This window comes from Prenolepis imparis, unplaced genomic scaffold (assembly GCF_030444845.1).
Source record: "Prenolepis imparis isolate NDT839.2.m4 unplaced genomic scaffold, iyPreImpa1.0 SCAF_107, whole genome shotgun sequence".
NCBI lineage: Eukaryota > Metazoa > Arthropoda > Insecta > Hymenoptera > Formicidae > Prenolepis > Prenolepis imparis.
This window is the reverse complement of record NW_028141265.1, coordinates 1-24563: the sequence shown is the minus strand read 5'-3', so window position 1 is coordinate 24563 and position 24563 is coordinate 1. Positions and strand designations below refer to the sequence as shown.

Below are 24563 nucleotides of genomic sequence, written 5' to 3'. Positions count from 1 at the left end.
GACTTGTGTCGCAGTTGGAAAGCACCGAGTCGTACACTGTGTTACACAGTGTCGCCTGTGTACATAGCTGGAAAGCACCCTATATGTTGTAAAATATGCTGACTATCCAAAATTTGCGACGTCTTTCCCTATCCGTAACGCCGATCCGGAGAGGGGGAATCGTGCAATTGGTATAAAGATAATTAATCTCGCGGATAACGGTACTCGAATGGTTTGTAGGCGCCAGGCGCAGGTTCTGCGCCGCGGTAACGATATGAACGGGACTTTAGGTCGGCTAGTGACTCGTAGAGTTTGACAGACGGTCGCGGGTCTTCAATACTCGGGGTCTATGGTAGAGTCTAGAGAGAGGTGCTTGGCAAAAGAACATACACAGAGGCACATTGACAAACAGATATATATTTCAGACAAGGACTTTCGAGCTAGTTACATGAGAATATTATAATGATCTATAATTTAAAAGTATACTAATTAATAAAACAGCCGCAGCGGGAGTAAAGACTCAGAATAAAATCAAATTTACGGTATCGATACCTTGTCTTCGGTACCTTCGGAGTATCGATAATTTAATCGAGGTTACAAGGTTATTATTATTCTCGCGGTAACATTACCCTAACGGAAACAACAATCGGCTGGATACGTGTGTCGGGAATTCGAATTCGGTCACCTGCGTTGACGGTATCTCCGAAGGTCGCGTAAACATGCAAAGGAATGTGATGCGATACCAAAAACGATAAGCGAGAATAAGACGGCAATTTCGTGATCCTCTTGCGCGACTCTCCCGCCGAGTCGAACTTTGAAAGAATTATCACACTCGGGGAGAACGGCTGCACGCAAATTCCGTAACGTAATCACAATAGATTCGCGGCAAGAAACGTTACACAAAGAGAAAACGTATAAAATCTGAGTTTAACAAAGAATCGCTCGATACCGCGGAATACACGTGACGGGCGAGATTTGATTATTCTCGTCGGCGATAAGTTTGACTGTCGGCGGCAACTCCCGGAGAGGGCTTGTCTCGCGAAACTCGAAGTCGGCTGGCCCCGTGGCAACGGTACTCAGAGAGAGCACGGGCCCGCTCGAATGGTACGACACGGTAACACGGGAAATGTCGGTAATCACGGTAAACGAAACACCCGAAAGGCACCCCCGGCACGACACCAACCAGAGGGCTGCGTTCGTAAACGTTACCCGCAGGGTACAAATGTCTCTGAACTCGTTCAGAAAGTCAAAATACACATCAATGGTGGAAAAGCTACCTTTACCCACATGTGTTCAGAAAGTTCTTGAGGAATTACCCAGGGTGCTCCTTATGTACCCTGCTCGCGACTGAGGTAGAGTTTACCCTTCATGCGCAGAAACGCACTTTTCACATTTTACCACGGACTTTCCGTGCATTTTACACAATAATTCCGTACCTGAAATAAGTGAAACTATAATAGTGTACCAAATATGTCTAATATTTCACAATCTCACGCTTCCTATAAAGTTATAGAAGGTGCTGATAGAAATCCAATTTTCAACGCAGAAATGTCGCAAGTTTTATTACGTCACAAAAAAAGTAAGTTACAAAATGTATGTTTAGAGATTCGATACATTTATATCGCCTTTTGTTGTCTCAATAGACACGACAAAGGGCGAATTATGCTTAATATCTAGTTCCTTTGTAAAAATTGCTTTGTAGAAATTTTAAGTTCATTGTTAAAACGTCTACAAATAACATAACCTCTTTTAATTATATTTTACAGCAGGCAAAATTGATTATATCCCTTTAACGGAATATATTATTGAAACTTTGCTCAAACCGTATGGAATAGAAATTATGTTACGCGAAAAAGATGATACAGATAATTCATCTCGCTGTTCGACATCTACTAACTTAGAAGAAATTGAGAACATAATATCGATACCCTTAGAAGAGAGTAATGAAAGAGTTCTGGATGAAGGAATGAAAAACTTATGGACAGATAAAAGTAGAGCAATGCTGCTACATTTGTACAAAAAGTATCAAAATGATTTTAATTCCAATTGCATTAAAAAGGATGATATCTGGACTAAAATTGCCTATGATATGAAATACGAAGGCTATAATTTTGTTGCGGCACAATGTAAAGAAAAAATGAAATACATGAAGAAAAAGTATTTAAAAAAAATAGATAATATGTGTCCTAAAAGTACTGGTGCAGCACCAGTAAAATGTGATAACTTTGAGGAACTCGATGAATTGTTTGGAAATAAACCCAATGTTATTCCTGTTGCAATAGCAAGTTCATCGAATGACAATATTAAGTTTGAAGGTATGATAAATATTACTATTTTATAAATGTATTTGGTTAAGAATTTGTTTACATTTATTATGAGTTACATTATTATTTTACAGTTATACAGAAAGATCTCAATGATGCGGAAGATAATGAAAAAAAAACAACGAAAGAGAGCGAGTACAATAACCCTCAATGATCTACAAGTTATACTTGAAGATAAAGAAAATGCAAAGAAGGCCAGGCACGAAGAAAAACAAGAACTTCTTCGACAAAGTATAAGTTCTTATGAACGCATGATGGAAAAATTACTGCATAAGCTATAAAGCTGTGATAAGATTATTCAATATTGTTCCGTCCGGCTGCAATATATTTTATATAATGATAAGTATATCAGTATTAATTTAGATTATAAGAAGATTCGCATCCAAGAAAAATGAGATTGAATAGTTAATAATTTAAAAATTGTTTGATTTAATAAATTCAATATATTATTATTTTTCTTGAATGCGGAAAAAATTGTGATTTTTAATTTCTTTAAATCTGTGCCAAAGACGCGGTTACTGTATTAACTCTAAAAAAAATCGCCTAAAAATATCTAAATGAACAAGTATATTTAAAGTTGATATTATTATATAGTATATTATATTAAAAGTATAATATTTTTTTATTTTAACTGTATTAGGGCGATCCTATTTTTGAATATGTTATATTATAGAATATAGTTATAAAATATATATTATAGAATATATGTTATATTGTAGAATATAGCACTGAGAACATATCACATTAGTCGACGATTATGATTTAATGCTCTGCATATTGCATCGCGACGTTCATTTCGAAGTCGTTTTTCATTTTCATTTTCATATAGAATTTGTCCCTGTGGATTTTCCACTATTTCCTCCATACCTTCTTGTACATATTCGCGTATCAAATCATCGCTAAAATCTAGACATATATTATGCAAAACACAGCATGCAAGTATCGTTTTGGGTATTAAATCGATTCTGCTCATGTCCAAATATTTTAAGCGTCTAAATCGACCAAATAAAAGAGCAAATGCTCTTTCAATTGTTTGTCTTGTCTGTGAAACTCGTGTATTAAAAATTTCCTGCTGTCTTGTTAAATTTCCTCGATTCATATATGGAGTAATACACCACTTTAAAGTAGGATAAGCTTTATCGGCTAAAATAAATTCATCATTTGGAAAATACTTTTCTGGATTTTGACGTATCGAATTATAAATGTCAGAATTTCTAAAAATCCTAGCATCGTGTACTGAACTAGCGTATCCTGAATAACTATCTAAGAATTTTAAATTAGCATCGCAAATTGCTTGCAGCGTTATGGCGTACTGCATTTTGCGATTTCGGTATGTTTCTGGATCCTTTGATGGCGCTTTAATTGGTACATATGGCCCATCGAGAGCACCTATGATACCATCAATTCCAGCCATAGTTTAAATTTTTCTTTTACCAATGGAAGTTCCTGTTCTGTTGGCCAATGAATCACTTGAGGTGCCAAATCATTTAAAGCTGTCGTAATTCGAACAAAGCAGGAAAATAATGTAGATTTGCTTAAATCAAATCTTTCTCCAATTGATCTGTTGTTACATAAAAGAACATCAATTTTAAATTAAATTTTAACTTAATAAATATATATTTAATGATAGTTTAAATAAATATACGATTGATTTTGGTATCTGAATTTTTTAGAGTAAAATTTTCTCTTCATCATAGTGTTACTTGCTTTTAGAGTACAGAAAGAGCAAACATTTACTTCTATTAAAAATCGGCGTTACATATATATATATATGTAAAAATAAAAATGTCAGCATACCTATAAGAATCTGGCGTCGCTAATAGCCATATTGTTGCTAATAACTGTTTTTCAACTGGGACCATTGGTCTCCCAGTTCCAGTAGTATTAGTATTTTCTATTTGAGGACCAACAATAATGAGTAAACTTTGAAAAGTTTCACGCGTTATTCTAAAATTTGACTGAAATTGTTTGTTAGTGAAATGATGAATGGTTTCTTCCACATATCCTTGAATGCGTTTAGCCTTGTTTTTCTTTTTCTTTGAGCAAATAAGTGTCAATAAAATTTCAGTTTCACTATCAGATGACGATAAATCGGAATCAAATTCGTAATTGGACAAAAGTTTTTTTCCTATTGATATTGCCGTGCCAATAATTGCTTTGTCTCTGTCACTACTCATGCTTTCTTTCGTGTATAATACAGTTTGCTAAAAAAAACATTAAAATATTTTATTTCATATTTTTAAAAATATTCATTTATTTAAAATATGCAATATTTATAGTGAATAGTTCGAACATTGAATAATGAATGGTAAATATATAGTAATATTAGAAGTCGATAAGATTATTAATACTAATTGTTAATTTGTATGATTTTTTCATTTATTTCTAAATATTATATATCACTTCTTTAACGCAAATTAATTTTAATCTTGGTTTAATTTACTTTTTATCTTTTTCTAATTCTAAAAGTTAAAAAAAATAAAAAGTAAATTAAACTGAGAATGTTTAAAGTTCATCTACATTAGAATTCTACAAATAAACATAGTGATGAAGATAATTATTCAAAATAATATGATGATAATTACATTTGACAAATTTATATTACGCGATCGTTTTACCTCAAGATCGTTCATAAACTTTAGGTAGTCCTTGGAGATCGATGTGTCCCTACACATTCATCTGACTAGTCCCCGTAAAGTTAACCTATACCTCATAGGGTAAGGTTTACGAACGCACCCCTAATTCGAGTTATTACTCTTACGGCTATCCGAGAGGCGGCTTACAATAAGTATTGATGTCCCTCGCTGAGGTAACTCGTTCGTCGGGGTTACAGGGTAGGCTCTGGGATCACCCTCTCACTGGTATAGCTCGCCGAACAGTGAAGAGTCGGGGCTCGCTCTCCTCGGTATCTCGCGTGTCGCGCCGATCTCTCGCGCATTCCATCGATGATAGGATCGATGGTGGGTCTCTAGGATCTCCCTAGCTTTCCCCTAGCCGATATATTCGATTCGCCGGGAATGGTACAGGCTGGTAATTTCTTCGAGGGTGCCCTCGCCGGTATGCCGTCGCGGACATTTTCCTCTAAAGGAAGACGTGGTAGGCTGGCCGGACCGTACTTCCGTCTTCTGCTGCGGTAGTGCATGTGGTCGGTATCCTTCCCCCCTCATTCTGCAGCATGAGGGGGTGCTCCGTTTGGGTCCATCCGGTAGTCTATAAGGCGTATCGGCTAACATAAATTTTCTTTTTTCAGCCAAAATTTGCGACGTCTTTCCCTACCCGTAACGCCGATCCGGAGAGGGGGAATCGTGCAATTGGTATAAAGATAATTAATCTCGCGGATAACGGTAACAACGGTACTCGAATGGTTTGTGGGCGCCAGGCGCAGGTTCTGCGCCGCGGTAACGGTATGAACGGGACTTTAGGTCGGCTAGTGACTCGTAGAGTTTGACAGACGGTCGCGGGTCTTCAATACTCGGGGTCTATGGTAGAGTCTAGAGAGAGGTGCTTGGCAAAAGAACATACACAGAGGCACATTGACAAATAGATATATATTTCAGACAAGGACTTTCGAGCTAGTTACATGAGAATATTATAATGATCTATAATTTAAAAGTATACTAATTAATAAAACAGCCGCGGCGGGAGTAAAGACTCAGAATAAATGGAAAGGGATGTGATGCGATACCAAAAACAGTAAGCGAGAATGAGACGGCAATTTCGTGATCCTCTTGCGCGACTCTCCCGCCGAGTCGAACTTTGAAAGAATTATCACACTCGCGGAGAACGGCTGCACGCAAATTCCGTAACGTAATCACAATAGATTCGCGGCAAAAAACGTTACACAAAGAGAAAACGTATAAAATCTGAGTTTAACAAAGAAACGCTCGATACCGCGGAATACACGTGACGGGCGAGATTTGATTATTCTCGTCGGCGATAAGTTTGACTGTCGGCGGCAACTCCCGGAGAGGGCTTGTCTCGCGAAACTCGAAATCGGCTGGCCCCGTGGCAACGGTACTCAGAGAGAGCACGGGCCCGCTCGAATAGTACGACACGGTAACACGGGAAATGTCGGTAATCACGGTAAACGAAACACCCGAAAGGCACCCCCGGCACGACACCAACCAGGGGTGCGTTCGTAAACCTTACCCTATGAGGTATAGGTTAACTTTACGGGGACAAGTCAGGTGAATGTGTAGGGACACATCGATCTCCAAGGACTACCTAAAGTTTATGAACGATCTTGACGTAAAACGATCGCGTAATATAAATTTGTCAAATGTAATTATCATCATATTATTTTGAATAATTATCTTCATCACTATGTTTATTTGTAGAATTTTAATGTAGATGAACTTTAAACTTTCTCAGTTTAATTTACTTTTTATTTTTTTTTAACTTTTAGAATTAGAAAAAGATAAAAAGTAAGTTAAACCAAGATTAAAATTAATTTGCGTTAAAGAAGTGATATATAATATTTAGAAATAAATGAAAAAATTATACAAATTAACAATTAGTATTAATAATCTTATCGACTTCTAATATTACTACATATTTACCATTCATTATTCAATGTTCGAACTATTCACTATAAATATTGCATATTTTAAATAAATGAATATTTTTAAAAATATGAAATAAAATATTTTAATGTTTTTTTTAGCAAACTGTATTATACACGAAAGAAAGCATGAGTAGTGACAGAGAAAAAGCAATTATTGGCACGGCAATATCAATAGGAAAAAAACTTTTGTCCAATTACGAATTTGATTCCGATTTATCGTCATCTGATAGTGAAACTGAAATTTTATTGACACTTATTTGCTCAAAGAAAAAGAAAAACAAGACTAAACGCATTCAAGGATATGTGGAAGAAACCATTCATCATTTCACTAACAAACAATTTCAGTCAAATTTTAGAATAACGCGTGAAACTTTTCAAAGTTTACTCATTATTGTTGGTCCTCAAATAGAAAATACTAATACTACTGGAACTGGGAGACCAATGGTCCCAGTTGAAAAACAGTTATTAGCAACAATATGGCTATTAGCGACGCCAGATTCTTATAGGTATGCTGACATTTTTATTTTTACATATATATATATGTAACGCCGATTTTTAATAGAAGTAAATGTTTGCTCTTTCTGTACTCTAAAAGCAAGTAACACTATGATGAAGAGAAAATTTTACTCTAAAAAATTCAGACACCAAAATCAATCGTATATTTATTTAAACTATCATTAAATATATATTTATTAAGTTAAAATTTAATTTAAAATTGATGTTCTTTTATGTAACAACAGATCAATTGGAGAAAGATTTGATTTAAGCAAATCTACATTATTTTCCTGCTTTGTTCGAATTACGACAGCTTTAAATGATTTGGCACCTCAAGTGATTCATTGGCCAACAGAACAGGAACTTCCATTGGTAAAAGAAAAATTTAAAGCTATGGCTGGAATTGATGGTATCATAGGTGCTCTCGATGGGCCATATGTACCAATTAAAGCGCCATCAAAGGATCCAGAAACATACCGAAATCGCAAAATGCAGTACGCCATAACGCTGCAAGCAATTTGCGATGCTAATTTAAAATTCTTAGATAGTTATTCAGGATACGCTAGTTCAGTACACGATGCTAGGATTTTTAGAAATTCTGACATTTATAATTCGATACGTCAAAATCCAGAACAGTATTTTCCAAATGATGAATTTATTTTAGCCGATAAAGCTTATCCTACTTTAAAGTGGTGTATTACTCCATATATGAATCGAAGAAATTTAACAAGACAGCAGGAAATTTTTAATACACGAGTTTCACAGACAAGACAAACAATTGAAAGAGCATTTGCTCTTTTATTTGGTCGATTTAGACGCTTAAAATATTTGGACATGAGCAGAATCGATTTAATACCCAAAACGATACTTGCATGCTGTGTTTTGCATAATATATGTCTAGATTTTAGCGATGATTTGATACGCGAATATGTACAAGAAGGTATGGAGGAAATAGTGGAAAATCCACAGGGACAAATTCTATATGAAAATGAAAATGAAAAACGACTTCGAAATGAACGTCGCGATGCAATATGCAGAGCATTAAATTATAATCGTCGACTAATGTGATATGTTCTCAGTGCTATATTCTATAATATAACATATATTCTATAATATATATTTTATAACTATAATCTATAATATGACATATTCAAAAATAGGATCGCCCTAATACAGTTAAAATAAAAAAATATTATACTTTTAATATAATATACTATATAATAATATCAACTTTAAATATACTTGTTCATTTAGATATTTTTAGGCGATTTTTTTTAGAGTTAATACAGTAACCGCGTCTTTGGCACAGATTTAAAGAAATTAAAAATCACAATTTTTTCCGCATTCAAGAAAAATAATAATATATTGAATTTATTAAATCAAACAATTTTTAAATTATTAACTATTCAATCTCATTTTTCTTGGATGCGAATCTTCTTATAATCTAAATTAATACTGATATACTTATCATTATATAAAATATATTGCAGCCGGACGGAACAATATTGAATAATCTTATCATAGCTTTATAGCTTATGCAGTAATTTTTCCATGCGTTCATAAGAACTTATACTTTGTCGAAGAAGTTCTTGTTTTTCTTCGTGCCTGGCCTTCTTTGCATTTTCTTTATCTTCAAGTATAACTTGTAGATCATTGAGGGTTATTGTACTCGCTCTCTTTCGTTGTTTTTTTTTCATTATCTTCCGCATCATTGAGATCTTTCTGTGTAACTGTAAAATAATAATGTAACTCATAATAAATGTAAACAAATTCTTAACCAAATACATTTATAAAATAGTAATATTTATCATACCTTCAAACTTAATATTGTCATTCGATGAACTTGCTATTGCAACAGGAATAACATTGGGTTTATTTCCAAACAATTCATCGAGTTCCTCAAAGTTATCACATTTTACTGGTGCTGCACCAGTACTTTTAGGACCCATATTATCTATTTTTTTTAAATACTTTTTCTTCATGTATTTCATTTTTTCTTTACATTGTGCCGCAACAAAATTATAGCCTTCGTATTTCATATCATAGGCAATTTTAGTCCAGATATCATCCTTTTTAATGTAATTGGAATTAAAATCATTTTGATACTTTTTGTACAAATGTAGCAGCATTGCTCTACTTTTATCTGTCCATAAGTTTTTCATTCCTTTATCCAGAACTCTTTCATTACTCTCTTCTAAGGGTATCGATATTATGTTCTCAATTTCTTCTAAGTTAGTAGATGTCGAACAGCGAGATGAATTATCTGTATCATCTTTTTCGCGTAACATAATTTCTATTCCATACGGTTTGAGCAAAGTTTCAATAATATATTCCGTTAAAGGGATATAATCAATTTTGCCTGCTGTAAAATATAATTAAAAGAGGTTATGTTATTTGTAGACGTTTTAACAATGAACTTAAAATTTCTACAAAGCAATTTTTACAAAGGAACTAGATATTAAGCATTTATTAAGCATAATTCGCCCTTTGTCGTGTCTATTGAGACAACAAAAGGCGATATAAATGTATCGAATCTCTAAACATACATTTTGTAACTTACTTTTTTTGTGACGTAATAAAACTTGCGACATTTCTGCGTTGAAAATTGGATTTCTATCAGCACCTTCTATAACTTTATAGGAAGCGTGGGATTGTGATATATTAGACATATTTGGTACACTATTATAGTTTCACTTATTTCAGGTACGGAATTATTGTGTAAAATGCACGGAAAGTCCGTGGTAAAATGTGAAAAGTGCGTTTCTGCGCATGACGGGTAAACTCTACCTCAGTCGCGAGCAGGGTACATAAGGAGCACCCTGGGTAATTCCTCAAGAACTTTCTGAACACATGTGGGTAAAGGTAGCTTTTCCACCATTGATGTGTATTTTGACTTTCTGAACGAGTTCAGAGACATTTGTACCCTGCGGGTAACGTTTACGAACGCAGCCCAGTTCGAGTTATTTCTCTTACGGCTATCCGAGAGGCGGCTTACAATAAGTATTGATGTCCCTCGCTGAGGTAACTCGTTCGTCGGGGTTACAGGGTAGGCTCTGGGATCACCCTCTCACTGGTATAGCTCGCCGAACAGTGAAGAGTCGGGGCTCGCTCTCCTCGGTATCTCGCGTGTCGCGCCGATCTCTCGCGCATTCCATCGATGATAGGATCGATGGTCGGTCTCTAGGATCTCCCTAGCTTTCCCCTAACCGATGTATTCGATTCGCCGGAAATGGTACAGGCTGGTAATTTGTTCGAGGGTGCCCTCGCCGGTATGCCGTCGCGGACATTTTCCTCTAAAGGAAGACGTGGTAGGCTGGCCGGACCGTACTTCCGTCTTCCGCTGCGGTAGTGCATGTGGTCGGTATCCTTCTCCCCTCATTCTGCATCATGAGGTGGTGCTCCGTTTGGGTCCATCCGGTAGTCTATAAATTTGGTTTAATAACATCCGTAGTTGTAATAAGACTGGCCAATCACAGCCGTTCCATTTTTCAGGGAAATGGCTGTGACGCACCCAGTGACGCAAAAAGATAAGATATTATAGTTTCTGATTGGCTGTTGTAGGCCGCGCACCGCACCGGATATCGTGTTGGAAAGGGAAGGATATGATGGCTGGGTTCCGTAAAGGGCATATATCTAGAGTATACCTAACCGTAACGTGTACTATAGATAATGCGCACATATGACATATGCGCTTTCTTTATGGAACCCAGCCAATATTTCGATTTTGTCTCATAAAAATCGAAAATTGTGTGTTTCGTGTTTTATAGTTTAATGCGAGTCAGCGATGAATATCAGAAACGGTAAGTACTAACTATAAAATTTATATTTTTTCGATTAAGTGTATCACATAACCTCCAACATCTATAATTTTGTTTGTTTTCCGATGATAATAACATGACGATAATGTTTTACACTTACACAAATACACTTTTATATCATAGAATCCAGGACGCACACAATATATTTTAGAATCAACAAACAGAATTAATTTCATGTACGAAGATTATTTACAATATTACATATATATTTCATTGAAAAGTACATTTCTTTAATTGTATACATATTTCGTATTTATTTAAGCAAATACATATCTTCGGATCGATGTTAAATTATTATTGTATTCTTATCATATATCCTATATGCGTACTTTTAATTTTAGATAACGATAAGGCATTCGAATACGTTCGCAATCTGTGCGAAAGTGGGAAGATCGTTAATGACGACGAAGAAATCGACACTGTTTCGATCCATTGATGATGTGGATTAGTGAGTGTAAAAATTGTTCACGATCTATGGTCTTGTGTACTTTATTGAATTTATAATATCTGTTTTTTTAGTACATTGATCAAAAATACAGAGGATGATGCTGGAGATCCTCAAGTGGTAGCCCAAGAGGAGATCACGCCGACTGAAGCCTCACCAGAAAGTTCGGGCGTAACAAAGAGTAAATCTGAATAAGTTGTTTTTAGTATTCCTTGCAAATTTTTACTTTTTTAGGGGTCGTTTTAAAAGATTGTTTTGACTATTATTTGATATTTAAAAGGTCAAAACAATCGAGTGCAGCGTGGCAATATTTTGAAAGCGAAAGTAATGTTACAGCCCGCTGTAACATTTGCAATAAAGTATACAAACATGGCGCGAACACAACGAATTTGTTTCAGCACCTTAGTGCAAGCCACGCATTGTTTTGCCCCCAAGCTGATAGACTAAAGCGAAAAGCTAACGTAACTTCCGGATCTAGTAATGATTCCATTGATGATCCTCCACAGCCGAAACGAGTAAAATTCAAACCACAGGTAAAAAAATATATAAATAACAAGTAAAAAATAGAATAAAAATAAATATAAATATATAAATAATAAAAAAGTATATAAATATCAAGTAAAAAATAAAAAAGTGTATAATAACAAGTAAATAAACAACATTATAGCAAATCATAAAATGACTGATTCATAAATTTAACAAAAGTACAACAAAAATAACAAATACTTTTGATTACAGGGAAAGTTGACTAGAATCAATGAAGTATTTGAGCATACAAAATCGTTCTTAGGTATGTATGCCGTAAAAGAAATCTTTTAATTTAATTTTTGATTATTTGGCAAAACACTTGTGGTTTTATTTTAACAGAAGGTAAGACTTCTGACAAAATTACAAATGCCATTTTGTACATGATCGCGGTCAATAAAATGCCATTATCTACAGTGCAAAACGAGGGCTTCAAATTGCTCATGAAATCAGTGGCACCTCTCTACACTGTGCCAAGCAGAAAAACCCAGAGTTGAATTTTTTGAGGGGAACATGGTACTTTTTATTACAGATTCGAATTGTACGTGAAAAAATAAGAAACTTTTGTATCAAACGTTTTTTCTGAAAGTGCCTCTGTCAACCTTAAAATTGTTACGCCACAGGAACATTTGAAGTTCATAATTTCATCACAGTTACTTTCAAGGTCAATTTTAAGATTGACAGAGGCACTTTCAGAAAAAACGTTTGATACAAAAGTTTCTTATTTTTTCACGTACAATTCGAATCTGTAATAAAAAGTAGCATATTCCCCTCAAAAAATTCAACTTCCGGTTCGGATGGCGTATTTCCGGTCGGAATCAAAAGTTAAAAATATCACCATTCGATAGAGCATATCCGATTTACTTAAAGAATGTTCGCGATTTTTGATAAAAGCCATTTATTTTCATTTTAAAAAGGGTGTACGGGTAGTCTGGGACACCCTGTATATATAGGTATATATATTAATGGCTTAATAATAACAATAATTTTTCAGGTAGAAGAACTTTGGGCACAACTGGAATGTATTAACCCAGTGAGAAATGGTGGTCGAATCGATTCGACGTCGAATCAATGTCGATTTGATCGATTTGATGTCGAATTGACGTCGATTCGACCAATCATTTCTCGCTGGGTAAGGCTCCTATGCATACTGACTGCAGCCATCTTGAATTGATGACATCAGAAGCGAGAAAATATACCATGAAAATTCTTGCGACTTACGCTAAAATAGAAACGTTTTTCAATAAAATAGGGTTTGTAACCGATAGAACCGACTTGTAAAATATACCGAAAACTCTCCTTTTGCTTGGGTAAGCAATAAATAACATTGTATATGTCGAATTGAATTGAGCCTAATCAAGGACGAAAACCCGCTGTTTGACAGGCATCGAAATGAAATAAATATTTGCTTTTACATATTAAATTATAACAAAATGAGAGTCTTCGGTATATTTTAACACTATAACAATTATTTTAAAAATATAAACACTGCACTAAAATGATAAATGACGCTGTAAGTCGCAAGAATAATTTATGTCATTTTCACGCTTTATAGTTTATAGTTTTGCCAAATGTGGCGCTGTCGTACAAATACGGACTTGGCAATCGAGTATTAGGAGTCTTAAATAATAAAAAACAAGTGTATATATGAAAAAAAAATTCAATAATAAAACATTCAATAATAAAATATAAAAATATAAAATAAAATATAAAAAACATAAAAATTCAATAATACTCACCAATAATTTTTTTATTCGATTAATCGTCGATAGTTTTATATAGAAAATCGATTTTCAGAATCGGTTTTTTTTTTAAATTGATGTTATTAAAATCGATTTTATTTTGAACATCGCCCATCCCTACTGAAGACTCTCGATTTCTATTACGAACACTTCGAACTTCTAATTTAAAAATTAGTCCTCGTCCGCCTGAAGAATATCTTCATTATGGATTAAAAACAACCATCGAAAACCAGCTATGTGATTCGACTTATATCGATAAAACGGAATTGATGTTTGATATAAATATCGATGGTTTACCCATAGCGAAATCTTCTAAAACATGTTTATGTCCTATATTAGGAAAATTTGTTCACAGCTCTTTGAATACGCCATTCGTTATTGGAATTTATCATGGTAATAAAATACCATCTTCAGTTCACAACTACCTGACACCGTTTATAAATGAATACAAAATGAAGGAGTTGTCATAGATGGAAAAAGATTCCAGGTTAATTTATGATGCATAATTTGCGACAGTCCTGCACGATCTTACGTTAAATGTACCAAGCAGTTTAATGGATACTTCAGTTGCGACAAATGTATTGTAGAAGGAGAATTTAGAGATCGAATGGTTTTTCTTACCGAATCAGCACCACTACGAACAGACGATACTTTCAGAAGTAGAATGAATAAAGAACACCATATTGCAGTTTCGCCGTTTGAATCGTTACCAATCGATATGGTAAAACAATTTCCGTTGGACTTTTTACACATGGTATTGTTGGGTGTCATGAAATCCCTGTTAATGAGCTGGTTAGATAATTGTCGACGTCCAAAGTTTAGTTCTCAAGCTGTACAAAAATTATTAGATTCAATAGTTGTCGTCGCACAATGGGTGCCAACAGATTTTAATAGAAAACCTCGAGACTTGCAGGAGTTATGTCATTGGAAAGGCACTGAATTTCAATTTTTCCTATTGTACCTTGGACCGATTATCTTACAACATTTTCTTCCTGAAGAATATTTAATTCACTTTATTAGTTTAAATTGTGCTATACGAATATTGTGCGACTCTCGAGACTGTAACAGAAACAACGCTTATACTAAAGAATTGCTCATTTATTTCGTACAAGAATTTAAAAAATTGTATGGAGAGTAGTATGTTACAAGTGATTTTCACTATCTTATTCATTTAAATGAAGATGTAAAGATGTATTAAGGTCCATTAGACTCATATAGTGCTTTTGATTTTGAAAATCATATGCAAATATTAAAGCGAATGCTACGAAAACATGCAAATTCCTTGCAACAAATTCATCAACGATTGAGCGAAGGGCACAATCGCGATCAGCATCTGCAAAAGAAGAAGAATCCAAAAATTGTTAAGTATCCTCTACTCAAGTATCCAATTGTGACAGAACTTCCTTTGGGTTGCCACAGCGAGCACAAAATTCTACAATTCCGCAATTTTGAGTTATCGAATAAGAGGCCGGACAACTGTTGCTTCCTGACTGATGCAACTATCGTGATGATCAAGTATATTGGATTAATAGAAAATGTGATTGTTATTCTTAGTCGTCAATTTCTACAGAAAAACGATATTTTAAATTATCCGTGTTCTTCAAATAACTTGAATATATACAAAGTCGAAAATCTGTCACCTGTACATATGTGGCCTGCACAATGCATAAGCCGCAAAGGATTTCTAGTGACATACGAAAATATCACTTACGCTATGCCTCTTTTACAAAATAATTTATGAGGTGATATTGATTCACAAATTTGCAGATGCGGTATTACGTGGTATTTTTTGACGACTTTTGTAATCTCGTACCAGAAAATTGGATGAATGTAGAATCAAATGAAACTTTTTGGCCTCCAAAAAACGTTAAATTTAATAAGCACAAAATGCATAATCTACAACCAGAATCTGACTGGCTTACGTACAAATGCCCTAAACGTTTAGGACCTTTTGGTTCGTCTTTATCAATATTAAATATTTATAAAATATTAACTAACTATACAAATCATTAATAAAAAATTAATTATTTTGCAGAGACTATTCATATAGCTAATCAAATAGAAGAGCATTGTATTAACGCATCTACAAATGATGATACTGATAATATGTGCGAAAAAGCTCTCTTTCTAAATCAAGCAGAAAAAAAACGACATAGGAAAAAGCCAGCATATTTGGACGACACGTCAGAAGAAGAGCAAGGTAATGTCGTTAATGTATGATACAATTATTTTCAAATACAGGAAATCAAATATATTTAACGAAATATTTTGTATTTTGCAGAAACCGAAAGATGTAAAGAAAAATGTGCTACAACTTCATTTTGGCTACCACTATCTCATTATCAGCAACAAAATTTGGATAAACATCAAACTTTGTTGATAAATACACCATCGTTACATTCACAAGACAGAAATGAAACAAATATGTCAGGTAATTATATGTTCAATACATATATATACATATATATATATATATATATATATATATATTTATATTTATTTTTAATTGCACGTGATTTTCGCATAAATATGAATATGAATACTATATGAATTAATATATTTCTAGACTGTGGAAGCTCATTTGTATCAACAGAAGTATTTGAAAATAATGAAATTTTGGAAAAGTAGTTTTAAGTTCATATAAAATATCAAGTTTTTATCTAGAAAATTGAAATGTTCTTGCAGCTGCGAATGCTGAATTGGAAACAAACGCGAATCCTGTTCTTGCCAAAAATGCGGAAGATCGCCTAGCACAAAATCACCAAGTGCAAGAACGCAATCGTACACGCGCGCGTTGTAAGTTATTAATTTTTAACTTTATGCTATTGGGCAAATGGAAAATTGCTCTATTTATATATAACAATATAACGAGATTTTTTGCTATTGCATGCTATTGTGTTCTATGAGATATACTATACTCGCATGACTACAAACACACACACACACACACACACACACACACACGCGCGCGCGCGCGCGCGCGTAAGGATCGTCATACAGACATGCAACTAGATGAAGGAGAAAATCTTTTGCCAAACTTTCCTTTAAGGACTGTCCAAGAGTTTGACGAAGTCAGTTTCAAGAAAATTTTGTTACATCCTTGGAACTACAAAAATTATACGTAAGGAAGTCATTTGTCATTTCCTGTATGTATACAATATTCAAAGTATAATAATAATAATAATAATCGTATTTGCCTGTTTTTTACAGATTCATGAAATGAAAATGATTGGAGGATCTGATCCAGGCAAATGTGCAAGAACCACATTACGCTATTTTATATAAATTAGGTAGCCTTGAAGTATTCCTGATCTGATCAAAAGAATACGCGGAAATTTCGAGAGATACTAATTTCCCAACTTATTGTCGGTTTAATATTTTATAGGTAATATTTAAGGTATATCCAAATAAATTGTCATATATGCATAACATAACATAAGTATAATATATATACATAAAGAAATGGATTGGTCTATTTCTTTATGCGTATTTTTATGCGCTATGCAAATTTGTCTGCATATTCTCACAATCAGCTTTTACACAGTGATAAGCGATTAATTGAAAAAATATCCATTCTTTTCAAATCATCATTTTTTATTGAATCAGTAATCAAATATTAATATTGAATTTTTTTGTCATATCTATATGACTAATTAGAAAATTTTCTCTTACAAAAACTATTTCGAAAATAAAAAGCGTTCCTAAAAACGATATTGAAATAATAATAAAGAAGTGGCTGGAGCACGCTAATGACCGATTAAAAAGTAAAAATTGATTTTTTTTACTTTTTCAATAACGGTATAAAAACTATTTTTTTTTCATAGTTTATTAAAATATAATATAGTGATTCATACATTTTGTTTTTGATTCAAAGTTTATCACAGAATATTTTCAAGATTATTTTGTGTGTGTCTTAACTCTTATTTAACGTTTAGTTTTATAATATTTTGAACATTGCCATATATGTATTGTTCTTTTCAATGTATTTGAACTTTTTGTTGTTAATGTATTATTCTAATTTGTGTACGTCGTTTTGATAGAAGTATATACTCATTATTTTATATTGTAAATCAATCTGTGATATTAAAACGATTAATGGAAACAATGTGATTTAGGTTTGAAAACAAAGAATATAAAAAACGTACAAAAATGTACAAACATATAATACTTTTAATAAAAGTAATATTTAATTTGTAATAAAAATCAAAGTATGATTTATTCTTTAAAATTAAGAAATATAAATTAAAATATATTTTGCATTAAAAATATATTTTATGGAAAAATGTATTTTATACGATAAATCAGTTTGTTACTATAATACAAATATTTTACTAGATTTCTCCGTATTGTCATTTTTTGTTGCAGTATATTTCTATATAGCGTGAATTAAAAAAAGATTTATCGTATAAAATACATTTTTCCATAAAACATATTTTTAACGTAAAATATATTTTATTCGAAGCATCGCAAAAGAATCCTTTACAATCTATCCAAGAACAGTTTTTAAATCCAGAAAGAAAATAAAGCGACCTCTTATGGAGCTCTGTTAAAATACTATTTCAAATTTTTATAAAATATAAAATAGAATTCTTATAGAATATAAAAAGATTTCCTTTTGTATTCGAAAAAGGGCTCAGAATTGGTGACATAAAAGTGAATTCTTTTGGAATTCTTAAGAATGCTTTTAGAACAGAAATGGGATGGAAAAAGAATTCTTTTTGAAAATATGGAATTCAAAACAAATTTTTTTTGGGTTCTCTGTGCTTAACTTTTCGATTTATGTGCTAATATATCGAGATGATTTTGATTTTTGCCCAGAAACCCTTAAGGGACTTTCCTTATGAAGCAAAGGGTGGGATTCTAATATAACTCATTGTAAATTGCAAAAATAGGGAAATTAACTATGAACAATAAGTCTTTCGTTTACACGCTTATATGACAATGACTTTTGCATGTCAATCATGAGTTATATATACATGTATAAACTCGGCCAAAAAAAAAGCGGCACACTTGGAAAGTAATAAAAAATAATGAAAGTTTAAGAACTTATAACTCAGCTAATAATTATTATATCAAGGTGTTTAAAAAATGAAAATGAAGCTTGAAGTCTGTAGTTTAAGAAAATTTTAGTTCCGATTACGTGGAATGATCAGTTTTGCAATGACAAGTGACAGAGTAAGAACCTACAAAACTGATAAATAGAAGGTCCACTTTCCTGAATTGCACGGCGTGAATCAGTTGACGTAGCTCAATGGGATAAAAATCAATGGGGTAAAAATTCAAAATTTTCTCTTTAAAATGCACTTTGGCGGAACTCGATACGATAATTTTTCGCTGTTATCTCAATTTGAAAATAGTCGAATTTTTAACGACAAATTATGATTTAAAATGTGTATCTGCTATTTTTATCAATTCGAACTGTTGCAATTCTATTTAAGAATGTTGCATTGAATGCGGGCTGTCCCAAAGCGATGCAAATCATGCCGGGCATCTCGCGTAAACAGAGTCCGAGTAAAACATTCGCGGGATTTTCGCCGTACGAGTTCGGTATTACTTCCTCGGGGATCGGAGGGTATCCATGAAGATTACCCCGTGTAAAAAAAAGAAGAAAAAGACAACAACAACAAAAAATTTGCTTTCTTGCTTTTCTGATATTATATTTTACCTCTTACTTGGCAAAATATTATTTTAGTTTTTTCATTAAATGTTTTTTTAAAATTGCTCATTGATCAAAAGTACGATTACAATTTTATTCACCACATTAGCAGATGCTAAATATTTGTGTTTTACAGGATAATTTGCGTGAAGTGTATGGAAAGCTTTAAAAGTAATGTCGATAGTCTTTAACGTTTCCACTTCATATAAGGCATCGTCGAAAACAAAAATATTTTGATGAATTTTTTGTAATGTAGATCCGACAATAATTGTTTGAGGTAATGTTAAACCAAAACTTTTTTAATTTTTCTTCTTTTATCCAAAGATGGTTGAATATCTTATGGGTCTACACATATTATTATATATTTAGAAGCTAATATACAATTTTTATTGAAATAAATAAGCAAAAATAATAATTAATAGAAATAAACAATAAAAAATAAGAATAAGAAATAGTAATAATAGCAAATAATAATTTACTAAATAATAATCACCATATATTGCACAAGTAAAGTAAAACAATTTATAACTATACCGGGTGTTCAAAATAAAGCGTTACACATTTAACTATAAAAATATTGTTTCTAGAGAAAAATGCTTCAAATAAAAGTTGCAATATTTCAAAGAAAATATAAGTTGATGTTATAGGAATGTTTAAAAAATATGTAGCTGCATGTTACAAATTGTATATTTTTTCTTAAACAAACAAACTATGCGTTTTCTTTACACCAATTGATTTGTCTAATTATTCTATGCATAAAAATATTAAGGTAAAATTATCGAGAACTAAATATTTTACAGATATTAGAGATATTTTGTATTTTATATAAAAAAACATGTCAAATTAAGATATAAAATATCTCGTAAATCATTCAATTTTTGGTAAATATTGACAAAAGGGGACCCAGCCCCAATCACCTTGACCTTGACATATGTTGTCAAGGTCATAGGACTGAGTAACCTCCAACAAATTTTAGCCGTCGCTTGTTGTTTAATAAAAAGTTATTAATAAAAAAAATTGCAAAGAAGATATAAAATATCACAAACGTATATGCACACACACACACACACACACACACACACACACACACACACACACACACACACACACACACACACACACACACACACACACACACACACACACACACACACACACACACACACACACACACACACACACACACACACACACACACACACGGGGAAGGGGTGCAAGGGTGCCCTTTGGCCCCCCTCCCGCACCCTCCCCGCCGGTAGGGGATGCATTGCGAAGAGTTCAATCACAGTATATACAGTAGCGCAACTCTCTGTCGGCACCTTTGATGTTTGTGTAACATAAAATGGAACGCGCATGCGTGAAATCAGCGAGTATAACCAGTACTGCCATCTAAACTTTTATCTCATTTTCTCTTTATTTTCGCTCTCTTTTTAGCACATTACTACATGTAAAATAAATTAATTTTAATAAAAATTATGTATATAAGAGATCACACATTGTTAATAATATAATGTCTAATATATATGAGACAAATAAATACATAAAAAAATATAAAATATTATATAACATAATTTAAATATTAAAATAAATAATAATTTATACTTGACATAACAGATAACAAAAGAATCACATCAAATATTCATATATTTACATATTAATGTGCACACATATATATTTCACAAAATTAAAAGCTTAAAATTAAAAGAAATATTAAAAAAATTTTTATAACATATGATAATATATGCGTTTAATTAAAATCCATATATTAAAGCAAATAAATGAATAAAAAAACCAAGATATTTATTAAATATATTTATTAATAAATAATTCTATATTATATATATATTTTATAACAAATATTTTATAGGAAAATTATAAAGTGCGTAATTATAATTTATGTTTTATTTTATCTTAAGAAATTATAATGTACTATAATGTACAATAAATTATACATATGTACTTATATCGCAAATTATTTATTATTATTTTTTCTCTTTCAAATCTCTCACCTAACCATACCTCAGCTACTCGATCCCTCAGTATGAATCAGAGAGAGAAAACCAAAAGAAAGAGTGAGAGAAAAGTTCAGATGGCGGTACTGAATATACTCGCTGATTTCGCGCATGCGTACTCCATTTTATGTATCAAGAAATTGAGAGAGTTGCGCTGTATATACTGTGGTTCAATCACAATGGACACATGCTGTAAGTTGTAAAGCGAGGTCCACCCTGCCTACCGTTGGGGCGGGTGCGGGAAGGGAGCCGAAGGCCCCCCTTGCACCCCCCCGTGTGTGTGTGTGTTTAGTAAACTTTCTTAGATAAACGTATTGATGCTTTTTTTGAAATAATGAGCAAAATGTATTGAATAAATAATTAATTCATCATATTAATATGTTATTTTTGAACACTCTATATAAAAAATTGAATGTTTATTTAGGTATATATAGATATATAGTATAGGTAGAGCTATTTCTATGAACTCTGTCATCAAGTTTTTCACTGTTAGACTACGTACAAATTTTAATTTTTACAAATCTTTTTTTGTTAATAATTTTCTTCTTAAGAAGGAGCGACGGCTAAAATTTGTTGGAGGTTACTCAGGCCTATGACCTTGACAACATATGTCAAGGTCAAGGTGATTGGGGCTGGGTTCCCTTTTGTCAATATTTACCATTGTGCATTTAAAAAAATCAAGTTGACCTTAAAATGACCTTAAAACCATCATTTACAAATATACCTATAATATCAACTTATGTCCTTTTTGAAATATTGCAACTTCTATTCGAAACATTTTTCTGGAAACAATATTTTTGACAATAAAAATTTATAACGTTTTGAACATCCGATATGTATATGTACACTTATAGACGTAAAATTATCTTTTATTTCTTAATACAACGAACAAAATATGCTAATTACTCTATAATATGTCTTATAGCAGAGTTTCCCAAATTGGGCGCTACCGCCCCCCTGTGGGCGCTGGAGGGATCTGTGGGGGCTTTGCTTGCTTTAGGGGTAGTACGGGGGCGTTGAAATATTTTTTTAAGCAAACTTATCCACTTGATTATATCTTTAAAATTTCAGTTCCAAATTGTTTTATTTCAACTACGCTTACAATTATATTATTAGTTAAGATAAGAGATAGAGATAGATTTCCCGAGGGGGGCGCTGAAAAAATTATGTTTGAAAAAAGGGCGATAAGCTAAAAAGATTTGGAAAACTCTGTCTTATAGTATAGAGGGTGCGTTTCAGGAGAAATGGTCAGCATTCTAGGACACGATCGTACACATCATTTTAAGCAAAAAAGTTTATATACACATGTGTCCTATTATGGACGGTTATAAAGATATAGCATGTTCAATCTTAAGAACGAATCCATTTATTAACTTAATAGAACCAAATTCTATGAAACAATTACATTAAATTTTGTTTACAATAAATTTGAATAATAATAATTATTAAATAATAATTTTAATTAATTAATAATAATAAGTAACAATGTAGGCTCCCTGCATTGATAAATTACAAATTCAAAAGGAGGCTATATGGAGCCACGCGTAGGGTGTAGGTAAATATTAAAAACAAACTTGTTGGAATAACAAATTTATTGAATCTAAACGTTTCGATCCTTTCTTTGGACCTTCTTCAGTAAATTTAATACAATAAATAATAATGGGGAATCTACATACTACCGCACGTAGCGCAAAAGCCGTGAGCCCCCCCTATCGATATCCCATTAGATAGACAAAGTGACATAATATGTCAGGTACTCAAAAGTTGACTCTAATGACGGGTATAGTGAGGAATTTCCGAAAGGGGGCTCACTCTTACTCACACACTCATCCATCGCACGTTCACACGACCGTACGCGGACGCGCCCGACGCACGAGTGAAGAAGATATTCGTTTTGATGCTATTTATAAGGCGCCCTACCACGGCTCATAGCCTGTTATCGAAGTCAATGTCAAACAATGTGTGGAATTTATTTCTCCTTCTCTCTCTCTCCCTCTCCCCCTCCCTCACCCTCTCCACTCTCTCCCTCTCCCCCCTCTTCCCCACCCCCCTCCGTCACTCTCCCTCTATCCCTGTCCCCCCTTTCTCTCGCTTCCCCCCCTTTCTCTATCTCCCTATCTCAAACATACGATGTATGGAGATTAATGTTACAAATGATTTATGGCTCTCTAAAGGAATTCGATAACAACTAAACGAAGACCGTCTTTCAAGAAATTTGAGGCATATTTGTCACAACAGATATATATGCTTGATTTAGACACTCTGTGTCTTCTTGTCGGTTTAGGCCATTTATCTGGCGCCTGATAAACAGCATCTCTGAAACAAGTCTCTTCCTTAGAAACGGTTCCTCATCCAAGATCTCAACGTTATCCCAATCAAATTCGTGGTTATGCAGCCTGTGATCCGTGATCACGGATTTTTGCGCGGTGTTTCTTTTTATGTGATTTCTGTGCTCCCTAATGCGTGTTCTCAACTGCCTGCTGGTCTGACCGACATAAGAGGCATTACAATTTTGACATGAAATTTTGTATACAACGTTATTATGACAGTCTTTCTGCAGTGTGTCTTTATGCACGCGGATAAACGAACGTAACTTATTCAAACCTGTGTAAGACATTTTTACATCTAGATCACGGACCACATGGCTAAACCGCTCGGACCATTTGGGTATGTATGGGACATTAAAATATGCAACGCGAACCGAATTAGTATCAGGTGTTCTGTTAGAGTACTCTGCGTTGATACCACTGCTTCTCGCAAACAAAGTCCTAAGCCTTTCGTGAAATGTTTCAAAAATCAGTTGTAATGGATACCCATTATCACGTAACACCCCAATGACCAATTCGAGGTTCTTTTGGTGATATCTTGGATGTGATAACCAGAAAGCCCTATCTATTAGGCCAAATATTGTGCCTCTCTTGTGGCAGAGAGGGTGACAGGAGTAATAATTCAGATATCTTCCCGAAAATGTTGGTTTAGTACTCTGCGTTGATACCACTGCTT

At 33.4% G+C, this 24563-nt stretch overlaps 2 protein-coding genes and 1 long non-coding RNA gene across 8 annotated transcripts in view; 2 read left to right on the top strand and 1 right to left on the bottom strand.

Moving 5' to 3' along the window:
* Positions 1–14160, top strand: part of LOC145947620 (uncharacterized) — a 68482-nt gene extending 54322 nt beyond the window's left edge. Inside the window, exons 5-9 of one of the 6 annotated variants that reach the window (XR_014427211.1) lie at positions 10855–11162; positions 11522–11628; positions 11700–12158; positions 12364–12415; positions 13145–14160. This is a non-coding gene — a long non-coding RNA (uncharacterized LOC145947620). Of the gene's footprint in view, positions 1–10854; positions 11629–11699; positions 12159–12363; positions 12416–13144 lie in introns of all 6 variants that reach the window. The other 5 variants (XR_014427212.1, XR_014427207.1, XR_014427206.1 and 2 more) reach the window with 5 other exon arrangements.
* LOC145947626 (uncharacterized) lies at positions 3360–5150 on the bottom strand. The gene is made up of 3 exons (XM_083057419.1): positions 4922–5150; positions 4101–4507; positions 3360–3864 (listed from the first exon to the last, which is right to left on the bottom strand). Exons 1-3 carry the CDS (start codon positions 4976–4978, stop codon positions 3693–3695), a joined length of 636 nt encoding a protein of 211 aa, XP_082913545.1. The 5' UTR covers positions 4979–5150; the 3' UTR covers positions 3360–3692.
* A 6-nt stretch (positions 14161–14166) lies between the features above and the next one.
* On the top strand, positions 14167–17256 carry LOC145947619 (uncharacterized). Its single transcript, XM_083057413.1, has 6 exons — positions 14167–15429; positions 15660–15846; positions 15928–16092; positions 16174–16323; positions 16578–17013; positions 17103–17256. The coding sequence occupies exons 1-5, from the start codon at positions 15133–15135 to the stop codon at positions 16796–16798; spliced, it is 1020 nt and encodes a 339-aa protein (XP_082913539.1). The 5' UTR covers positions 14167–15132; the 3' UTR covers positions 16799–17013; positions 17103–17256.
* The last annotated feature ends 7307 nt before the right edge of the window (positions 17257–24563 follow it).

Coding starts and splice junctions, on each gene's coding strand:
- LOC145947626 (XM_083057419.1), bottom strand. CDS start 4,978: ATGTGTAGGGACACATCGATCTCCAAGGACTACCTAAAGTTTATGAAC. Junction 4,508..4,921: donor AGTTTATGAACGATCTTGAG/GTAAAACGATCG, acceptor TGTTTTTTTTAG/CAAACTGTATTATACACGAA. Junction 3,865..4,100: donor GCGACGCCAGATTCTTATAG/GTATGCTGACAT, acceptor ATGTAACAACAG/ATCAATTGGAGAAAGATTTG.
- LOC145947619 (XM_083057413.1), top strand. CDS start 15,133: ATGCAAATATTAAAGCGAATGCTACGAAAACATGCAAATTCCTTGCAA. Junction 15,847..15,927: donor TAAACGTTTAGGACCTTTTG/GTTCGTCTTTAT, acceptor ATTATTTTGCAG/AGACTATTCATATAGCTAAT. Junction 16,324..16,577: donor AAATGAAACAAATATGTCAG/GTAATTATATGT, acceptor ATGTTCTTGCAG/CTGCGAATGCTGAATTGGAA.